This window comes from Mus caroli, unplaced genomic scaffold (genome assembly GCF_978045245.1).
Source record: "Mus caroli unplaced genomic scaffold, Mus_caroli_1 scaffold_18, whole genome shotgun sequence".
Lineage (NCBI taxonomy): Eukaryota > Metazoa > Chordata > Mammalia > Rodentia > Muridae > Mus > Mus caroli.
This window is the reverse complement of record NW_028227273.1, coordinates 26,568,429-26,589,203: the sequence shown is the minus strand read 5'-3', so window position 1 is coordinate 26,589,203 and position 20,775 is coordinate 26,568,429. Positions and strand designations below refer to the sequence as shown.

The 20,775-nt window shown below is 40.4% G+C and overlaps 1 protein-coding gene across 1 annotated transcript in view; it reads left to right on the top strand.

Moving 5' to 3' along the window:
• L3mbtl4 (L3MBTL histone methyl-lysine binding protein 4) overlaps nt 1-20,775 on the top strand; it is a 366,608-nt gene that overhangs the window by 58,976 nt on the left and 286,857 nt on the right. The window contains exon 3 of the mRNA XM_085833147.1: nt 10,671-10,725. Within this exon, the coding sequence (XP_085689273.1) occupies nt 10,671-10,725 (55 nt within the window). The remainder of the gene's footprint in view (nt 1-10,670; nt 10,726-20,775) is intronic.

Below are 20,775 nucleotides of genomic sequence, written 5' to 3'. Positions count from 1 at the left end.
TTCTCTGTATGTTTGCTGTTGGCTTATAGATACAATCTATTGATTAGTGCAACTTTGTTCTGCATCTTGCCATATTGCTAAATTTGTTTATTGGTCTTATAAATACTTTGGCAGAATTTTGGGGACCATTAATATATAGTATCATGTCATCTGCAAATTGGGATAGTTTGACTTCTATTTGTATCTCTTGAATTTCCATGCCTTATTGTCCCAGTTAGTATTTCTATCACAGTATTGATAAAGAGTACAGAGTAGACATGCCTGTTAGAAGTGGGTCTTCCTTGTGTATATACCACAAGCCTCTGCTGGCTGCACTTAGGTTTGCAGACTGTGCTTTATTCAAATTCTCTCAGCCTTCCAAGACTCTGCAAATTCTTCCCCTCGTATGGCTAATGTTTTATCTGGGGGGGGGGGCGTCCCATGTGCTCTGTGAACATAGGAAATACCCACAACACTGAGATTGGCACTGCCTTTGGGCTTTTGAGAACTCTTCAGTGTTAATCACCCTGCTGTGGGGTTCATCTGTTGGTATTGTGCATTCCCCTTGTGATTTCAGAGTTCTTAGTGCTATAGGTATCATGATACCATGATACTCAGAGATATAGCAGTTCAGGGTTGTTCTTGGTTGATGAGATCTGTTCAAACTAAGAGAAGCAGGCTGGATTCTTTTTCCTTCATATGTATTCTAGTCTGCGCTGAATCTCCTGTGTATGTACCCTTGGGCTTGTGAGAAATCCCCTGTTCCCTGTTCTTGATAATTACCTCATTGGGGCTTCTTCATCTAGGAATTGAAGAACAGGACAAATTGCAGCTCACTGACCTGTGATTTTCCACTGATTGAGGCCCTTTTAAAAGGTCAGGTTCCCAGGGTAACTAGAGAGTCTATCAAAAGATTCTGGCTGGCACCTTGAGTCGTAGAAAGACAAAATGAAAGTTTTCTTTACCACAGCCTGTCTGTTCTAAAAACCACGGTTTCACCAAATGCAGCCTGGTGTGCCCTTGACCTGATTACCCATTTCTGGTCTGACATTTTCTGGAAGCACTTCCTCTGCCACCCTTTCTAACATACCCCTTGTCAGGGGTCAACAAGACTGAGGCTGTGTCTACTGTCTCTGTGTCATGAGTCCAACTTTCTGGACTTTATGAGGATTTTCCATTTCCTTCCTGAATTACTCAAGTTCTTCTCACTGTTTTCCTAGTGTGACTCACCCAGAACGTCACTTGATTTATGTACCAGGGGTCCAGCTATAAATACTAAGTTTGCCATTTATTTTTGTGGTTATACATATTGCAATTGGCATTCTTATTTATTTATTTATTTTGTAGATATTTAGATACTTTCACAGTTGATCCATAGGTAAAATCATATTGGAAGAATTTTATATTAGAGGGACTTTTCAGCCTTTCTACACTATCTTCTGGACAGGTCATCCTGGTTTATTCTTTCTGAAATGGCCTCTGGCATGGAGGGTCTTTCCTATGGGTTTCATTATACATCTTCCATCTTTGCTTATGTGGTTCTCCTATGTAGGTGACCTTGTGTTTCTGCTCCAGACTCACTGTTCTGAAGAAGCAAAATGGGAGGTTTTCTGTTCCTTGGAGACTCCTTGCCACAGCCTTCATCTTATTAATATCTGGCATGAAGATCAGTGACATTTCGAGTCTCTTTTGTTAGCTCTTATCACCTATCACCTTGAGAATTGACTAGCGCATGGTGACTTGAAAAAATTAAACTCTTTTTCTCAAAGCAATTTTACTGATATTCGATGTACATTTTGGTGTTTTTGACTCAATAATTTCAGAAAAATATGTAGTATATAAAATGTAAATCACCCCCAAAATATGGCTTTACAATGTTTATAAAGGAATATTTGTCATAATAATAAAATATATAACATCTAATCGTATACATAGAATTTGTTGTAATCCAGAGTAAATACTATTTGCTGCTTTCTTTCCTTGGAACCTCCCCAAAGTAGCAAACCTCTGTAAATATTTTTAAATTTTGGGACACAGAAATACAGGGCTTTTAAATCTTTAAGTGGTTATTGATGTAAAGAGAGCTAACATACTAACAGTAAGAACACCAAGAACTTATTTTGCATATGGGTACTCTAGGTGATGGTCACTCTTTTGAGGATAAGTCCCTGGGCCTGGAGCAAATAAGATGGTTCTATATCATGTTTTCTTATTGTGTTAAGACAGAGGTTTTTGTTGTTTGTTTGTTTGTTTTGTTCAGCCCTGAAAACTGTATTCTTGAAGACTCCAACTTACATATTAGCATGTGGACATTTTCTCATCTTGAGGGAGGAGAAAGTTGAAGGATTTCGTGAGCTATATAATATGAGGTTGGCAGTAATCAAGATGAACAAGAAGAGGATGCTAGGGCAGGATATGATGGCTTGTCTGCCTGCAGCAGATGTTGCTGTTGGCAGGGTTGTAGAATGATAAGCGTGTGCTTATAGATAAGCAGATTTAGGTTTTAGTCTTTGTTTCTGCCACGGATCACCTCTGTGATCAAGCCCCATTCCCTTTGCCAGGGTGGGGGTAGTTCCCCCGTAAAAACAAACAAACAAACAAACAAAAAAAAAAAACAAGAGTCTTAGGACTTTCAGGGTCTTTCTACTTGATTAGTCTGAAGTTAGTGGGTGACGAGGATGGAAGATGTTTAGAGCAGGTCTGGGTGGTCCCTCTCAGTTAGTTTTCATGGCAGAGCTGATGAGGTTGTGTCTGCAACAGTGGCTACTGTCCTTAGCATAAGAATGCTAGAGAGTCATGGTTGACCTCAGCTTTGGTAAGGTGAAATGAAATCTCATTAATAGCATCCTTAAATAGGTATTGAGAAAAGACTGGGCGCAGAGTTATTTACATTCCCTATTTTTCTTTTGTTTGTCTTCCAGTAGTTCCTAGCTCTACCATTTCATAGTCTTATATATGACTGATGCCATTTTCCAATAATCAGTGAAATTAATTTACAGATGTCCCTCAGGAAGAAGGTGCCCATAAACGACAGGAAATGTCACTCTTTGTTTTTGCACAAGCCTTTGAAAGTACTATAGAGGTTTTCTTTGGAGACTGTTGCCGTAGGGCCAAGTATTTGAGCAAAACAGAAGGGCTTTTCTTTGTGTCGATGACATATAAGTTTCAACAGAAACAGGGAGAAGGTTGCCATACATTCTCACATTATTTCTCTCCATGGTTAATTTCGTTTATCTTCAGTTCATTTTCCACATGGGACCAGAGCACACAAGAATTCTAAAAGTGTGTGTGAAGTCGTAAATGGAAGTAGCAGTCTGCTACTGGAATTATCAGTCAGAAATGCATATTTCCTGCAGTTCACAGAGCCATTCTGTGTCACCCCCAGGCAGATGTCAGCTGCTGGACCAGGGACCCCAAGGCTCTTAACCCCCCCCCCCCCAGGTTTCTAGAGACCTTTGTCCAGCAGTGAAGGTGAAATAGGGCACTGTAGGCACTCTAGCAACTCAGAGCCTTTAACTGGAAGCCCTAAAGGTGCTCAGAGGCACTGACTAAGTAGAGATGACTATTGAAACTCATACTCTCAAGCACATGATGTGAGCAAGGTCACAAGCAGGGAACAGCATGTCCAGCCATGTGGGTTACCTCCCCATCACACAGTCCTCCCTTTCCGGATGACAGATCTTAAATTGTTAGTGCAAATGTACCAAATGTACAAATGTAGCCAATTTTATTTTATATTTTTTTCAGCTATCGGCACTTACTTTTTTTCTTTCAGGACATAGTTTTTGTTTCCCCAGTGATTCAGCTTATTTTGAGCTTTTAGAAGCAATGTTTGCAACCTGGGGGTTCATAACAGTGGCCGTATTTTCTTCAGCTCATGGTGATTTCTCTAAGTATACCAAATGTGAGGAGAAGGCATAGTATATATTTTCCTTTTCAAATGTGTTCTGCATTCATCAACAGCAGTGTGGATTTTTTTTTTTTGTAAAATAATTAACTGATGGAGGATGTTATAGCTTTAGGAGCTGTGGAGAACATTTAGTTCAATACTGTTATTTTAGGAAGAGAAAAATCCATGTCTGGAGATTATAAACCATTCATTCAAGCTTAAATAACTATTTACTGCTATGTTCACTTTGACCTTAGGTTACTTGGCCTTTAATTCATCATTTTTTGGCTTTGTCATATGACATTAAATAGTTTTCTCTTTTCAAAATAAATCAAGGGAATGAGTACCTCATAAAATAAATGTAAATTGCTTCTGATAATAAAAAAATCACATATATCATATATATGTGTATGTGTCAACATATCTAAAACCTTTGTCTATCTAAAGAGCATACAGGCACAGAAAACAGGTCATTTATGTTCAGAGTAAGAGGTAATAATAGTTTCATGGGGGATTCCTTTTCTTTCTAGACAGAATTTCAACAGCAAATATATGTGTGAGCCAAGTCTTCTAACCCGCACTCTGAGTGACAGATAGCATATTATAGATTTCATTTTACTTTCAATGATCCAGTGATTGTCAAAGAGCTCTGGCAGCTGTCACGTGAGCATAATCAGGACTTGTTACCATTGCAGTTTTGCTGTAGAAGCGAGTTATTCTGCTTTGAATTATGGACATTTCTTGTGTATGGACTGAATGAAGAAGGCTAAACCCCATGTAATGAGTTACCATAGAAGATTAGGCCTGATTTGGGTGTTCATCCCAGTCAGAGAATCATCTTGGTCAGTTGTGATTGGATTACCACTGCCCTGCTCCCACTCATTGTCCTGTTGAAAGGCGAAATTATGGAATGTGGGCAGGAATGTGGGTGAATCTGCGTGGAGCTTCATAGAAGCCTAGATTCTCAGCCTCTACCCTTTCCAAACCAAAAGCGTGTGTGTTGGTGAGATTCCTAGGCGATTCATGAGTATGTTGAAGTGTTCATGAGTATGTCTCTGACTTATAGCACCTTTTATTAGTTTGTTCCTTTACTAATTGCACAAAGATATCCATGGTGACTTTGGATGTGACATCTGCCTGGCAGAAGAGAACTGCTCTTGAGCCTTGCCTTCAGGCCTTTCTTCAGCAATGACTTGTTGAACTGTTCCAGGCACTGGGTCGTGAAATTGGACCAGGTGCTTGGGGATGAAAAATGAGTCAGACACCGTCTCTCTTCTTTAGGCTCAGAAGTCCTCTCAGACCCGGTGAGTGGAAAAACCAGATGATTTGCAGTATGATAGGATCAACTCCAGAATTCTGTACAAGGTGCTTCTAGGCATTGGAAGGTTCCCCAGGTCATCCCAGCTAGAGGGAGGGAAGAGGGAAGCTCAGGCTATGCTTCCTCAGTTGATATCTAAGGGATAAATAGGACCTGGTGTGCTTTCAATTGTTGTGTATCAAAATGCCTCAAATATAGCAGCTCGCCATGTCCTTTTATTGTTGTTGCATAGTTTCTGAAAAGTCAGGGCATGGCTTCATTGCTTTTATTGTTCTGTCTAGGGTGGCATCAGGGAGGCTTTGGAGGTTAGTGTCATCACTGGGTGCTCCTGTCTGTTGACAGGCTTTTTTCTCCTCAGCATTCCTTGGCTGTCAGGCAGGATTCACTCAGCTTCCTGAGGCTGCAGTTCCTCAGCAGACTCTCTCTGTATGGTCAGCCACATCCTTTAAGATGGAGAATCTCTTACTCCATCTTCTGAGTCATATCATGTTGCCCCACCCGACGAGTGGCTTTTGTCTTGTGATGCAGGCCACATTACCACCTAGTAGGGCGACTCACTCAGCTGCCGGACGGAGGTGCCAGTGCAGGAAGCCATGTTGTGAGTCTTGAGCTGAAGGTGAAGGGGGTTTAGAACACAGACTAATGACCTCACTTGGGTGATCATGGAGTCAGGAGATGGTTAGACATCTGTGCAGTCCTGCTTCGGATCTGTGCATGAAAACTTGATGAGGGGAGAGACAGACTTGCTGATTGTTGTTTCCATGGCTGATGATGCTCTGCCTGGTATGGCATGGGAACTACACTGGGATGACAATGATGATGAAGCTATATTTAGAGAGGTATATTCAGTGAGGACAAGGGAGAGGCTAGGCTAGAAGGACAGCAGCGAGCATGCAAATGCGCACGGACATCACAGTCAAGGGCATGTTATAAGGAGATGGGGATGCCAAGGAAGCCCATCTCCCTAGAGTGAGTCCCTGACAGAGCCTGGACACTATGGCTTATTTACCTTTAGCTAACCAGCGACTTGCACATAATAATTGCTCAATAGATACTTGTTAAATGGCAGATTGTCTCGATTGTAAGACTCTTGTTTACTCTTCCCTAATGCTCCTTTCATGAGGGATTATGCTCATTTGAGACATGTTTCTTTAGTCAATAAACAATAGCAGGCTGACTAATTTAATTTTAAAGTCCCTGGATACATTATCAGCAGTTTGAAATCTGGCAAAATAACTGATCGCTCCCATTAGTTGAAAACCTGCCATATGTCACATGCTGGGCTAAGGCTGTTCTTCCACAGGACTGTAATCCTCAAAAAGTCCCATTAAGAAAATTGGACTCTCTGGAAGACAGACAGGAAATGGAGATCCACAGAGGTTAAAGAAGTCATCTGCCTAGAATCACACAGATAGGAATAGGAGCGTTTGGAAGTTGAGCTTTGAGCTTTCTTGATTCTAAAATTTGTACACAAACAGAACTCTCTCATTGTGTGCAATGAGTATTAGGTAGCCTAGAGAGCATATGAAACCATAAGGCTCCTGTAATGAAAACAGTGTGCTACTGGCACACAAATAGACAGACAGACTATACAAACAGAATAGAAAGCCAGAAACAGGTTGGAATACATAGAACTTTGAGGCTGATGGGGAGAGGAGGCTGGTAAGTAGGAACTCATGAGTAGCTTTCTGGATAAAATGGCTTTACCTCACATTTTTACCGAGCACAGGTTAGATTCTGAAGAGTTCAATGTAAGGGATGAGACACAGGGATGGAAAGGGGTAGCTTCTTGTCATCTAAGAAGAAAGAGGCTTTTCTAACCTTTTATCAAATCTAAACACCATAAAGCAAAGGCTTGGCCATTGTATTTCTTAGACTAGCAGAGTAAGTTCCAGGTAAGCCAGGGATATACAGAGAAGCCCTGTCTCAAAAAAAAACACATCATAAGCTAGATGGAAAGAGAAATGACAACCTGGGAAAAATTATATACACACACACACACACATATCCAACACAGACATGCACACACACACACACACACACATCCATATTATATATTCACAGCATACTCTAAACAAATGACTAGTTTTCCTATCTTATTAAGATCGAAAGATGGGCAGTTATTCCAGGGGGAAAGTATGGATAGAAAAGGTATTCTACTGTAAAAGAAATAAAAATAATCTTTCAATCAACAACCTGACCTTTAACCGCTCCCTCATGGAGCAAATGCTATGGTAAGCATCCTTTTGCCACTTTGCCCTAAATCCCCAACTTAGAGCCATGGATATGGGAAGCAAGAACCTCTTGTGCCCATGGGGAGAAGCAGCCAAGGATAACTTAACTCAGCAAAGCTTAGCAACTCTGGGGTCATATCTCCTTTGATGGGCAGTGCCATACTACTATAGCTCTGCACATAAGAGTTACAAGTGTTCGGAGAAGGCTTTTGCTGCAGCACTGTAAACTTGGACAAAACAGCATGGCTAACAACCTAAATATTTATTAATATGGAGCCAGATAAATCCTGACACACACATTTATTGTAATGCTATGCAGCTGTGGAAGGTGAGTACCGGGCGGCTGTATAAACCTTCCTTATAGGGAAGTCCTCTGTCAAATAAAAGTGCCAGAGAAAACAGAACTACAACAGAATGTCTTTGGAGACAAGGGCAGGAAAGTAAGCACAGCCATGTTTCTTTGTATTTTCACAGTGGAAAATTTGCAAGGATGTACTATAAACTAATGAAAGTGTTTACTGCTTAGAAATGCCATGAGTTGGCCAGATAGGGGAAGGCAGGTGGGAATGTTTTCATTGCAAAATTTTATTCTATCTATCTATCTATCTATCTATCTATCTATCTATCTATCTATCTATCTATCTATAGATATATAGATTAGATGTAGATTAAAGACATAGTGACAGACAGACATAGATTTAGACATGCAAACATGGGGAGAAGGGGGGATAGAGACAAATATTATCTACTTCCCTGTTTGAGTGTATGACCTCAAACACAGCATACATTACTCCCTTAACAAACCATACCTGTAGAAACACACCAGGCTAAAGCCTAGGTAGGAACTGTCATTTATGGCTGCATAAGCAATTGGCAGTCTGGTGCTCGCACAAACTGTTTCATTTGCTCACCCAACCATGTTCCTTAGCATTCCTTTTCTGTGACATAATGCCCAAGGTAAATGTTTGAACAGGGAGAAATATTTATTTTGATTTGAAGTTTCAGGCTTTCCAATCTGCAGCTGACTGACTAAGTTGATGGTGGGCTGGTCACATGACACAGTGCTGTGTGGACAGAGTGTGTTTCTTACCTCAGGGAAGGGGTAAGTGAGAGCAGGGGTTGGGCGTGGGACGACTGAGGGAAGGATATCCTGTAGAAAGGAAGAAGTTGAGGGAACAGCCTTCTAGAGTCACTTAGACTGTTCATCCTAAGGACTCCCCTATCTCCTGGTGGGACTGCAGGCTGTTACCCAACCCTTCAACATGAGGCCCTCAAGAGGTACTTGGTAGAAAAAAAATACTTATTGATAAACTTTAGTGGCATATCTGTATATATTTCAGGTTAGTTAATTTACCATTGCAAGATGGTACTTCACAGCATAGTCAATGGTTTTTCACAGTATAAACGCAGTCTAAAACCAAACCAAAACAAAACAAAAAAACCCTATAAAAACAGAAAACAAAATACAAAACCAAAACAAAAATCTAAAAACAACCTCAAACAAACAAACCAAAAAAAAAAAAACCAAAACCACAATATAAAAATGAGCATGGTCCTTTGTTGAGACTTAGTTGAAAGCTTGTGTCATGAACGTATGCACTTGTCGCGCTTTAGTCTAATGGCTGTGGTAACAAGGGTGATCAGACACTCCTGGTTGTGCTAGATGGACAGCCTTACTCGATGTAGTTCTTCTCATTGCTATGTCTAGGTTGGCCCCAAGCAACTTGGAATAGTCCTTTTCTGTTACAGGTTGCTGAGACACAGCCCAAAGTTATGGAGGAAAAACTTGAGGCAATGATTGCGGGCTGAACACACTGAATCATCAAACTCACTTTCTGTCATCAGTCACTAATTAGGAGAGATCTTGTGTAAATCACCTGCCAAATTTTCATCTTCTCTGATGACAATTTGTTCTTGGGAGCTAATCAAGAGGTGTGCATAACGGTGTTTCCAAAGATGAATTAAGGGGCCATCCACACCTTTTATTTAGAGGATTTTCAAAGGCAGAAATTCTGATCTACCATTTTAGCTTCTCACATACTTTTGACAGATAGCTTTCCTTATGTATAGCCACAAAACCATGTAAGTAAGATGGTTACTAAGCACATATTTTGAAATGACTCTTGCCTCTCTTTCAATCAGTAAGTACATAAATTAAAAGCTAGAGCACCAGTGTTTGCTAAGGGGTTTGCTTTACCCTAGGTCTTGTCCTCAGCATGACTAGTGAATGCTTTGACTTCAAGAAAAGGTGTAGGCACATCTTAGGATTGCTTGGGATTGTTTTGTGTGTTTTATTTAATATGTGTGGTTTCCTTCCTTCCTTCCTTCCTTCCTTCCTTCCTTCCTTCCTTCCTTCCTTCCTTCCTTCCTTCCTTCTCTCTCTCTCTCTCTCCCTCTCTCTCTCTCTCTCTCTCTCCCTCTCCCTCTCTCTCTCTCTCTCTCTCTCTCTCTCTTTCTTCTCTCATCCCCTCCCTTGCATCATTGAAGCCATTTACCCCCTTTAGATTGTCAGAATGGTTCCAGTTTGCTAATGTTATTTTAACCGAGCACTGATACAGTGAGGTTAGCCCAGATAACTGAAAGGAGAAATGGGAGCTGAGCGTGTGGTGGTGGGGCTAACACCCTTCGGTCAGCCACTGCCATGAGGCTCTCAAGTCCAGGTGTGGAGGTTGTCTCTGCCTTTAGTCAAGGCTTTCGAAGCACACTTACTCTGCATTTATCCAGTGAGTAATGGGGCTGTATGAATAGATTTATCTCCTGAAAAGAGATGGTGGCACACACCTCCTGGAGCCCACTGGAAGGCACTGGCTGTGTGACTAACCCTCATTATCATGGATGGTCACAGATTTGCTGCCTGTTAAGCTTCAGTTTTTAGTGTGGAAGCAGTGCAGTGGGTAATGCTGTCAACCTGACATATTAAGCAAACAAGCCTTTGCAACATTATTAGAGGGGTTACTTTGTTAAGGTTAATTAAGAGAAGGCTCCACCACTATTCTGTAAACTTGATGACAGGATTGCACAGAAATAACAAAGCCGGCCATTCCTTGTTCTCTAATTCCTGACCCTGGATGCCATTTGACCTGCTCCCCCAAGATCCTGCAGTCATGACTTCTCACAGTGATGGGCCAAAATAAACGCTCCCTTCCTTTGTTGCTTTTGCTGGGGTATTTTAGCATGGCGACAGGGAGTGTTGTCAATGCAAGCAATTCTACTTGAATAAGGTTTAAATCACATCCTCTCTCCATTCCAGGGGCAAACTGAAGAAGAAAAGAAGCCGGGAGAGGTGGCCACACCTTCAAAGCGAGGTAATAATAGCTGTCTGCTGTAGTACAGTCTACAGCGAGTAGAAAACTGTTTGGCATTTCAGTTGTTTTAAGCTTCATAGCTTCCAGATAGAGTGCTGTTGCCTCCAGTTCACTCATGGTTGTACATACACTGGTGTCCCCTTTTCAGTGACCTGTCATGTTTTCAGACATAAAACTTATAAAGGACTACGAGTCCACAGTTCTTATTTTTGTGTATTTACCTTTTCAAGGAGCTGTGAAGGAGGCCATTTCTGGTTTGTAAACTTTCTCCATTTGTGATGGATGCCGTAGAACATGGTATCAAGTTTTAAATAATAGAAACAACTAAAACATTTTGTTACTTTAATCTCATTTTCCGAAAGACTACTTACTATTGCTTAATTTTTGGATACAATATTGAAAATCTATGGCCTCAAATGCATATTTTTATTACGTTCCAATACTGCATGTTGCTTTAAATGAATATTCTTCTATTGCGGCCACCCCAGGCCTGTTGTGTTCTTTGCTGAAAAAGCAGAACAGGATGCAGTACTTTGATAATTATGTAACTTGATGTTCAGATCCGTTGGAATATACTTCAGTTATACAACACTAAAATTTTAGAAATGAAATTGCCCTGCACATGGTCCAAACAGCAGCCTTATTTTCAACATTACTGTTTTCTTAATTCTCAGAGATAAGTTGATATTTATTACGTTGTCATTTCTCCCTGGTGCTATGTTTTCACACTAATGTAAATTGAGTATTTATTTTTACATTCTATGGTTGCATCAATCCCATTGGAAAAAAAGAAAAATAGGCTTACATGAACAATTTAAGTCTTTTTAGCTCCTCGTGGTAAGGTTCTCTACCAATTTAGTGCTTGCATTTGACTACATGCAAATGTTTGCTCCTATTGAATACTTTTCCAGGTTTTTATGCAAAATTAGCTTACCTTTTTGTTCTCTGTTTATGAACTCATTTTGTAGTTTATCATTTTATTCTCCAAAGCTTCTTGCTGTGTTTTACCCCGCCCCAAATTTGACATTATTAATTACCTCTGGAATATAACTAAATGCTTAGAGGAAGGTATAGCTTTGTTTTCTGTATGTACAATGCTATTACTTGCTAATTATAACAAGAATAGGGTCATCAGGAGGCTTTGGGAAATAATATACACTTTTACTATGTTTAGTTGAGTGGATGAGAAAAAGCTCCCATTGTTACATTATTATAGTATCTTAATGGAGATTTCTTCCACTTACAGATTGTAGAACAATCAAATGTTTTCTTTAGAATTCATAAAAATCTGAAGAAACTTGGCCACTTATCTGGTATCTTAAAAAATAATAATAATAAAACAAACCAGAACTTTGTATGCACACACTGATATGCACATGTGAGTAGAAAACTGTACTGAATATAAACATGTAATACTTTGTAGCAGTTTTATATTTAGTGTGTACTTTCTTGGGTATTGTTACTGCACAATTTGGGTGCCTTAACTATGCCCCTAACATTAAGCTAGCCTGTGCTGAAGGCAAGGGAGCTTCGAGTAATCACTTGGCTTATTCAGAACACACTCCACAATTTGAAGCTTGTATTCAACAAGTTGTAAGGCTGAGCGCTTTCTATCCTACTCTTTCTGGCTAGTATATTTCTCTTCTTTATAGATGTTAAGATAATGGTTTAGAGAACTGCAATATTGCTTAGGAACGGGCTTCGGAAGGTAGCTTCTGAAAAATCACTAATGGTGCTTTGTATGGTCACATATGTCCTCAGGGACAGGCTGAACTAGATTTTCCTGAAAATAGTTATTTTTTTGAGATTTATGTTTTGGTTCTTTTGGAAACTCTTTGGCTAAATTCTTTCTGGTGACTAAGCAAGTAAATGACTCTCCTAGATCCATGTCCTCCAAAGAAGGTTTGTATCAGTACACATTCATTGATATGCACTTGTCAGGAAGTGTGCCATAAAATCAAAGAATTATTCGTGTCAATTAGTGTGTAGCTCATACATGTCTACCTTTATGTTTGACATCTCCAAAGTAAGGACACTCCATTTCTTTGTGCATACAAAGGATCTGGATTTTTCTATACTCAATGTATATTCTTCTTTAAAAAGCACTGTTTGGTTGTGTGTTGGGACAGTGGGGGGTTTTATTTACATAAAATTATGAATGAAGGATGTTGTAAAGAAAATGTAGGTGTATGCACATCTGAATTCAACTGTATGTAACATAAAATATTAATGAATAAAACTAGAAATTGAAGCCAAACAACCAAACAACAAACAACCAGACAAAAACAACCCCAAATCCTCCCTAGATACAGTGGAGAACATGCCCTCAATTCACGTAGGAATTAGATGAAATTATCCGCTGTACCATGAGCTCAGTCATTGCCAGGCAAAGCTTATAGGTTATTCATTGCAGAGGCGATTCAAGTCACTAAAAATTTATATATGGAACATATGAGTTGTAATAGAAATACAAGTTTAAATGTAGGGATGATTGTTTTGATTTACTAAATTAGCAGGAGTTTTAAACTTAGGACACCTCTTAGGATATGAAAGGAGATGGACTCTGGGCTCAAGAGCGGAGTTCTCTCTGAGAATCAAAAGTGATTAAGTACTTTCTTTGACTTAGAAACTCTTCATTGAAAATTTCCTAATTAAATAAACACGTGCACTCCATGTTTGCCAACCTTGAATATTGTGACATCGGTTATAACTACAAATGTTGAAAAGGAATCTCCAATGTACTTGGTTCGTTGGAAAAATATTGTGGCTTATATCTCTATAAATAATTAGGTCACATGTCCTTTGGAAACTTTAAATCACCATAAGAAAATCTGGTGGTAATCTTTAGTATGTTAATATTTTTAGTACCATTATCTTTAGGTTGTTTAATTTTAAACGTTTATCTACAACAGTCACTCATGGTCACAGCCTATGGCTGGATTAAGCTTTCTCACGTTTCTGAATTACCCAGAAAAGTGTAAATATGACTTTTCACTAAGTGTTATATGTGTTTTCTTTTGATGTCTGTTTTTTTAATCTTCCCTCGCAGGCAGAAGCTGACATAGAGCCCATGTTTCTTACCAGCCTTTGATGGTCCTGTTCTCCACCATGCGTAACTCCTCTTGCTTAGCTCAACTCATGGAGAGTGGTTAGACTGATGTTGGTTGAACAGCTCCATCCATCTTCCAGATCAGCAGTTGTTTTCCTGTTCTCATTGACTTACTCTTTCACTGGCATATGTAGGCTGATCTTATGTCCTAACACCCAATCTGCCTTGCCATCAGTCCTTCCCTGAATATCATGGGCCAGTAGTCAAACCATAGTCCCAGAGGCACCCCACTTCTCATGCAGTCATTTCTAATTCTTGCCTCAAACTGGTCACTTTTCCTTCCACTCATCCAGCTGACAAGTTGCAAGACAGTCCTAGTTTTGGAATAGTTGGAATAGTGCTGGATATTTAGATCTATCCTCCGACGTGTGTGTGTGTGTGTGTGTGTGTGTGTGTGTGTGTGTGTGTTGTATGCATGTTTCTATCCTACTGAAATCTATCTTGATTCTCTGAGTAGAGGATCTTATCTCCTTACTTTGGAATATTGTTAGAGATGTCTTTCTGTTTGGCACTCACTGGTCACCTGCTTCTAGCTACTATGTGCTTTGCTGTGGCCATTCAAAACATGCCATCATCCTTCTACCTATCTTAATTCTGCCTCTCCCTCTCCCTGTCCCTCTGCTTGCCCCTTCATGTCTCCCCAACCTCCTCTCTCTCTCTCTCTCTCTCTCTCTCTCTCTCTTCAACAAGACTTCCTTTTTTGCATACTGATGTAATAATGTATTGAAGTTCTTTAGTATTAATTTGCCAAATGGGCTGAAGTAGAATCAATGACTCCAAAGATACTTCACTTCGTTTCAAGGGTTAGTTTTGGTGCTGAAGGGTGTTGGCCATCAAGAGATTCCAACAGCTTCAAAGACAGACCCTCGACTACAATCACAGAGTTCTTCCTTAGTGTCACTAGCTTTCCTCCTGGATATAATCACAGACCTGCTTTCTTTCAGAATGAGTGTGCCAGTGGTACTAAAATGTCTGCATCCTCCAAATTTAGTGGTAGACCAGTTCATCCTGTGTGATGCAATTTCTCACCATAATGGATAGCAGCACTATGAGAGCAAATGCATCTTACTTTATTAAATGTTTATTAATATGAATGGCATTTACTATCATTGAACAATCAATTAAATATTTAGGCATTTGTTACTTTGAACTTAAAAAATTAAATTTCACTGTGCCACGGTGCTCACTGGGTGATAAGCAAGGGATTTTTTTCTAATTAATGAACTTTTCTCAGGGTCCTGTAATAACTGAGGAATTCATGTGCACTTTAATTAAGAGTACTGCTCTTTAATAAGTAATTTTTTAGTACATATTTTCATATTATTTGCCTGTACTCACTAGTGGCTTATAAATGAGTTACTCTTTGAACCTACCTTTTTTTTTTTTTTTTTTTTTTTTTTAGCTTCCAGTCTTCTCTGTGGTGTTCTGCCAATTCTAGGTGAGTTGATGGGGCTGTGAATATAGTCACAAAGGAAAGAAACACATGTGTTCTCCTCTGGGAGTTATGGACCAATCAGTGAAGCCAGGTGGGGGCCAGGCCCTGTATTCATGAAACCTGTTTTATGAAGGTGATCTTTATACTATACGTAGAATTTCTTAATAGCTTAAAGAACACAGCATAGTACATGTTTTCCCTCATGGTAGAGCTTCTATGAAGCTTGCAGATGACTCACGTGTTTAAGCTCCCCCCACAGAGGAGCCCTGTGGAGGCAGCATGCATTCTCTGCTGCATCTGTGATCAATCCTTCATTGATGATGTCACTGGACTCTGAGAAGATCTCTGAGTGTTTGATGCTCACGTCAGCTTGACTAAAGGACTGGTTCCAGAAGAGCTTTAGTTCTAGAGCACACACCACAAGGGCTTTGAGGGTACACAGGTGGCTTCAGAACCAGAACCCCATCTTTCCTCTTCAGGCCCCAGGTCCTCTTCCTGGAAGTGTTTGTGTGATTTAGATTCCCAGTCGATGGTCTATACAGCAGTGTGCATTGCACTTGAGAGACGTTTTATTTGTGTCCAGTAGAATCACCTTCTGCTACTCAGATGACAGTTACAATGTTGGACATATTTTAATGTTTAGTTAGACCCAAACTGACACTATTCATTTGGAAACTTGAAACATGGACTTCTGTGGTGACAGCCTGCGTATAAATAACTGTCCCTCATCCCCATGTTCCACAGTTTGGATTCTTGCCTGTTTCTTCAGTCATGTGTCTTTGAGAGGCTATCCCAGAAGTCACTTTGTCTTTTTTCCTCTTTGCATCCCATTAGTTGGCCCAGGGCTCTGCTTTGCACACTGTTTGATTATAACTCTGGCTCTTTGCCAAGCTCCACCTCTGTGAAAGTAACAGTCCTCTTTCCTTTTGACTAAAGTCTAGACAGGAGGCAATTCAAAATTGCAAATTTATTAGATTCCAACATGTTCCCATTAACTTCTTGCCCAAGTTGACCCTACTATAGTTTGGTCACTGGGGTCCTTTAAGCAGGTCACTGTCTCTTTGATAGATATCTATTTTTATTTGAACACTGACATTGGGGCTTTCAGAGACTACTGTAGCCAGAGGAACTAGATATGTATACTTCATGCTTTGGTAAGGCTATTATTTTACCTCTTCAGCTTATAGTCTTCCCTGTACAGCAACTCACTTATAGACTGTTCAAGACTAGAATCACATTTCTCTGCTGATTTCTCTATGCATGGTTGAGTGCTACACACATTCCTCTAAGACAGCATCTAGTCTCAACTATGATCTTGATGTGCAAGCACAGATATATAAAAAATATTCAGAGCAGGCTATGTAGGGGAAGAGAACTTGGGGGTGGCAGGGAGGAGGGAGGGTGGAAGATTAGAGAACCACACAGAGACAGGAAGCTTGGATCTTGAATGTTCAGCCAGGTCTCTGCCTTCAGCTCAGGGTAAATGTTCTCTTTAATGTGTGTGTGTGTGTGTATAAAATGCATGTTTACATTTCAAATGGTATCCCCCTTCCAAGTGTCCCCTCCACACACACACACCCATTCCATCTCTCTTTTCCCCTCTTCCCCCTCCCCTTTGCTCCTCCATCCACTCCCACTCCTGCCTCACCACTCTAGCATTCTCCTATGTTGGGGCATCAAACCTCCACAGGACCAAGGATTTCCCTTCCCATTGATGCCAGATAAGGCCATCTTCTTATACATATGTAGCTGGAGCCATGGGTCCCTCTGTGTGTACTCTTTGGTTGGTGGTTTAGTCCTTGGGAGCTCTGGGTTATCCAGTTAGTTGATATTGTTGTTCTTCCTATGCGGTTGCAATTCCCTTCAGCTCCTTCAGTTTTTCCCCTAGCTCTTCCATTCAGTTGACTGTGAGTTTCTGCATCTGTATTAGTCAGATGCTGGCAGAACCTCTCAGAGAACAACCATACCAGGCTTCTATCAGCAAGTACTTCTTGGTATCAGCAATAGTGTCAGGGTTTTGGTGTAGATGGGACCTCTACCTAGGAATGCATCCCATCTGCAGACAACAATTTAAAAAATATATATATATATATTTAAATATATATATATATTTAAATTGTTATTCTGCAGAATGATTCTTTTGCTATTTGAAATCAAGCACAGACTGTGTGCCTATAATCAAGCAGACAGGTCTTGCCACTTGATCGACCCTGCCAGCTTCAATCAGTCTCTTATCTTAAGCCTCCATTTTTTTCTCTCTCGAAAATAGGAGAGATGGGTAATATCACTTGGTCATGAAGTTGTCAGGATTAAATGGGAAAATGTTTATAATATCTTAGCCTCTGGGTAGATATTATATAAATGGGTATCTTGTGAGCAGCATAGGGAGGGGATTTATGTATTGTTTTTTAAGTAACTCTTAGGGTGTTTCTGGAATGAGTCCTCATATTTTGCTTTGGAGATTTCTAGTAGAATGATTTTAAAACAACAAAAGCTATGGAGTCAGCATTAGCTGTGATGTTCCCTTTAGTGTTTATATCCCTTACTCTCCTGCAGGGATGAAGATCCTTGAAGTTTGGTAAATGCCTGTGTATGAGAGCTGCACAGCAGGAGCCCTGGGGACCATCTTGCCTCTTCCCTTCTCCTATCTCAGGCAGTCTGTCATGGAAGGCCTCTGCTTTTTGTTAAGGAGTAGATCTAAACTCTGTATGTTTTCATCTCGCACTGCTTCAACTCTAGCTATTGTCCCCCACCTTGCCTTCCCAGGTGGTTCCAGCAGACATGCCTTTGATATGACTCCATGCTGATGGCACAGTGCAGTTCTCTCTTTCTTCTCAGAATGGAAGCTGGATTCTGCGGACACTCCCACCCTTTCTTTGCTTAAAAGTTCATCTCTCCCACAGCCTGCAAGTTGGGACAAGGGTAAAAATCCTAAGGCCTCAAATCCTTAGATCTGGGCTTCTGTGGTTTCTCAGCTCTTTTGCCTATGGTCTGCCCGTACACTCCTGTGTTCTGAAAGTTCGTGCTTCATTTGAGACCTGACCAAGAGGCCCCTTACTTAGGTCTCTTCTGGTTTGAATGCCTTTCCCTCTTCTTTTCTACATGCCTTTTGGATGAAGGTTTCTCCTTTGGTGCCTCTTGCTAGAGCAGTCCCCTGATCTCCTTGATCAGGTTCTCAGAGCCATGTAGTCAGAAAGCCCATGAGAAAGCTTGAAGTAATGAATTGCATTATTTGACCCAATACATTTTTAAAAAATTGTTTACCTTTATGTTATATACATTGGTATGGGGATGTTAGATCCCCTGAAACCAGAGTTACATACCGTTATTATAGACTGCCGTGTGGTTGCTCGGAATTGAACCCAGATCCTCTGGAAAAGTAGCTAGTGCTCTTAACTACTGACCCATCTCTCCAGCCCCACCCCACCCCCACTACATTTTAAAGCCTGTAATAAGATTTACTATTGTTTCTTCAGGGCCTTGTACACAGTATGTCCTCTATATTATTTGTGGTATTAATAACTACAGAGAGCAGTTAGTATGTCTGAGCACAGAGGTTGGGTTCCAAGGCCAAAGACTGTGTGTACTGTGTATAGCTATTTGCATGTTGTCCTATAGTTAATAAAGGAACTGAAGCTATTAGGACACTGTTCTATAGCCAATAAAGGGACTGAAGCTTTGCATATCATTTTACTCAGAGATAAAAATTTCCAGAAGCTGATGAGATAGGTTTTTTTCAGTTCCTTCATTGCCTATGGTGTCTGATGGGCTGACAGTATCAAAAGAGGTTCAGGAGGAGGGGACCATCTCTCATGCCAGTAGATTTAAGGAGTCACTCATTGACTTAGAACCTGGGATCACACTGGACAGAAGACACAGGGGTGGTACTTGTGCAGAGTCTGAGGACCTGGGGAATAAGGGAAGGATCTGGACTGGTCAGAAGCTGTGGAGACGGGAGTTGAGGTTGCAAGGATTTGGGGTCATCAAGTCCTGATTCCCTGTTGTAACTGTGAGTGCCCCTTTGTATATGTTGGGCTCCTTTGTAGAAGAACAGACTTCACAGAAAGGAAGACTGAAGAGGAACAGAGAAAGGCTACCTGGTAGTGCAAGAAGGAGGCTCACACTGCAGGCAGGGAGGTAAGGCTTCTGAAAGACTGGAGTACTGTGTGGCGCCCACCTCCGCAGCTTTGTTTGCCGCTCTGTGGCTCATACCCAGAGGGGATCTGTGGTAGTGTTATGAAACAGAAACAATTTTTTTTTTCAAATACGATTCAACCTACATAAAGCACTGTTTATGAAGGCTATCACTCTGTAATTTTACTTTTGTTATCTGTTGACAAGCATTCTACATAAAGTCTATTTTTTGTACCCTTAATTACTTATAGTTGTCTTCACAGCACATAGGATTTTAGGAGAATTATTTTTCTCAGATGGCTGTCATGTTGATTCAATATGAGTTCAGCCCTTCAGTATTTAAACTGACAAGGAAGCTGTATTGTACTGATGAGTTTTAAACCTAAAGGATGCCCGAGATTTGAAACCAATTTCTCAAATTAGTACACATTTATGGCTTATCACAGTAATTGGTCCATGAAATCAGATATTTATGCCATGGTTAAACTTGGGAGAAATCATGTTTTCCATCTTAAAGTGATTAGCTGTTTTATTAGATGCATATTTTTCTTCCTGCAGTCCTGTGACTACCCAACACTCTTTCAGGGAGTCATTTTTCTAGGTAATGTACACACAGAAATGATAGAATTCAGAGGTCCTTGAGTCTACAACATCTATTGCAAATTACTCTGTTGTCTACCATGAACCTCAGTTTAAATCAGAATACTTCAGCTATGCACGATGACTATAACTCTAAGATAATTCCGTGTTTAATTATGCCTTCTTCAGAGAAGATAAATATGATTATTTGGTTAATGTTCCCATTTCTTGAACTTTCAGATATTTTGTGGTGCTGCATTTGACCAGGTTACTAAAAATCAGTGCTTATCTCTCCTGCTTTGCATCCCTACTAATATCCCAACCACAGCCACAGGATTATCAACTCAACCAGTACAAGTGCTATCCTCTTTTGCAGCACAGAGTAGACCGAGGTTGATCTCACAGTGTTAATGTCCCAGAATGTCCCTGCCACAGTCCTTCTAGCATCCCAGTGGAGCCTAGCTCTCTCGCCTCTTCTGATATCTAGAAGCCAGCTGTATTCCTTGCCTCTTCCTCTACCTTCAAAGCTCACAAGGTCCTGCCTTTCAGTCCCCTTTGTTTTAGCCACACCTTCTGACCATAGCTGGGGACACTTTTCCACTCATGGAGATATGGTTCCCACTAGGTTTTCCCAGACATACTCTCCATTTTAAGTATCTTAACATATCTCCAAAGTTCATTTTCTTTTGGTCTTATACAGCGACATTTATAGATTTTTAGGGATAAGGATGTAGGTCTCTCTGGAAGGGTGTTCTTCTGCCTATCACAAACCCTAAGTTGCAACATCACTTGG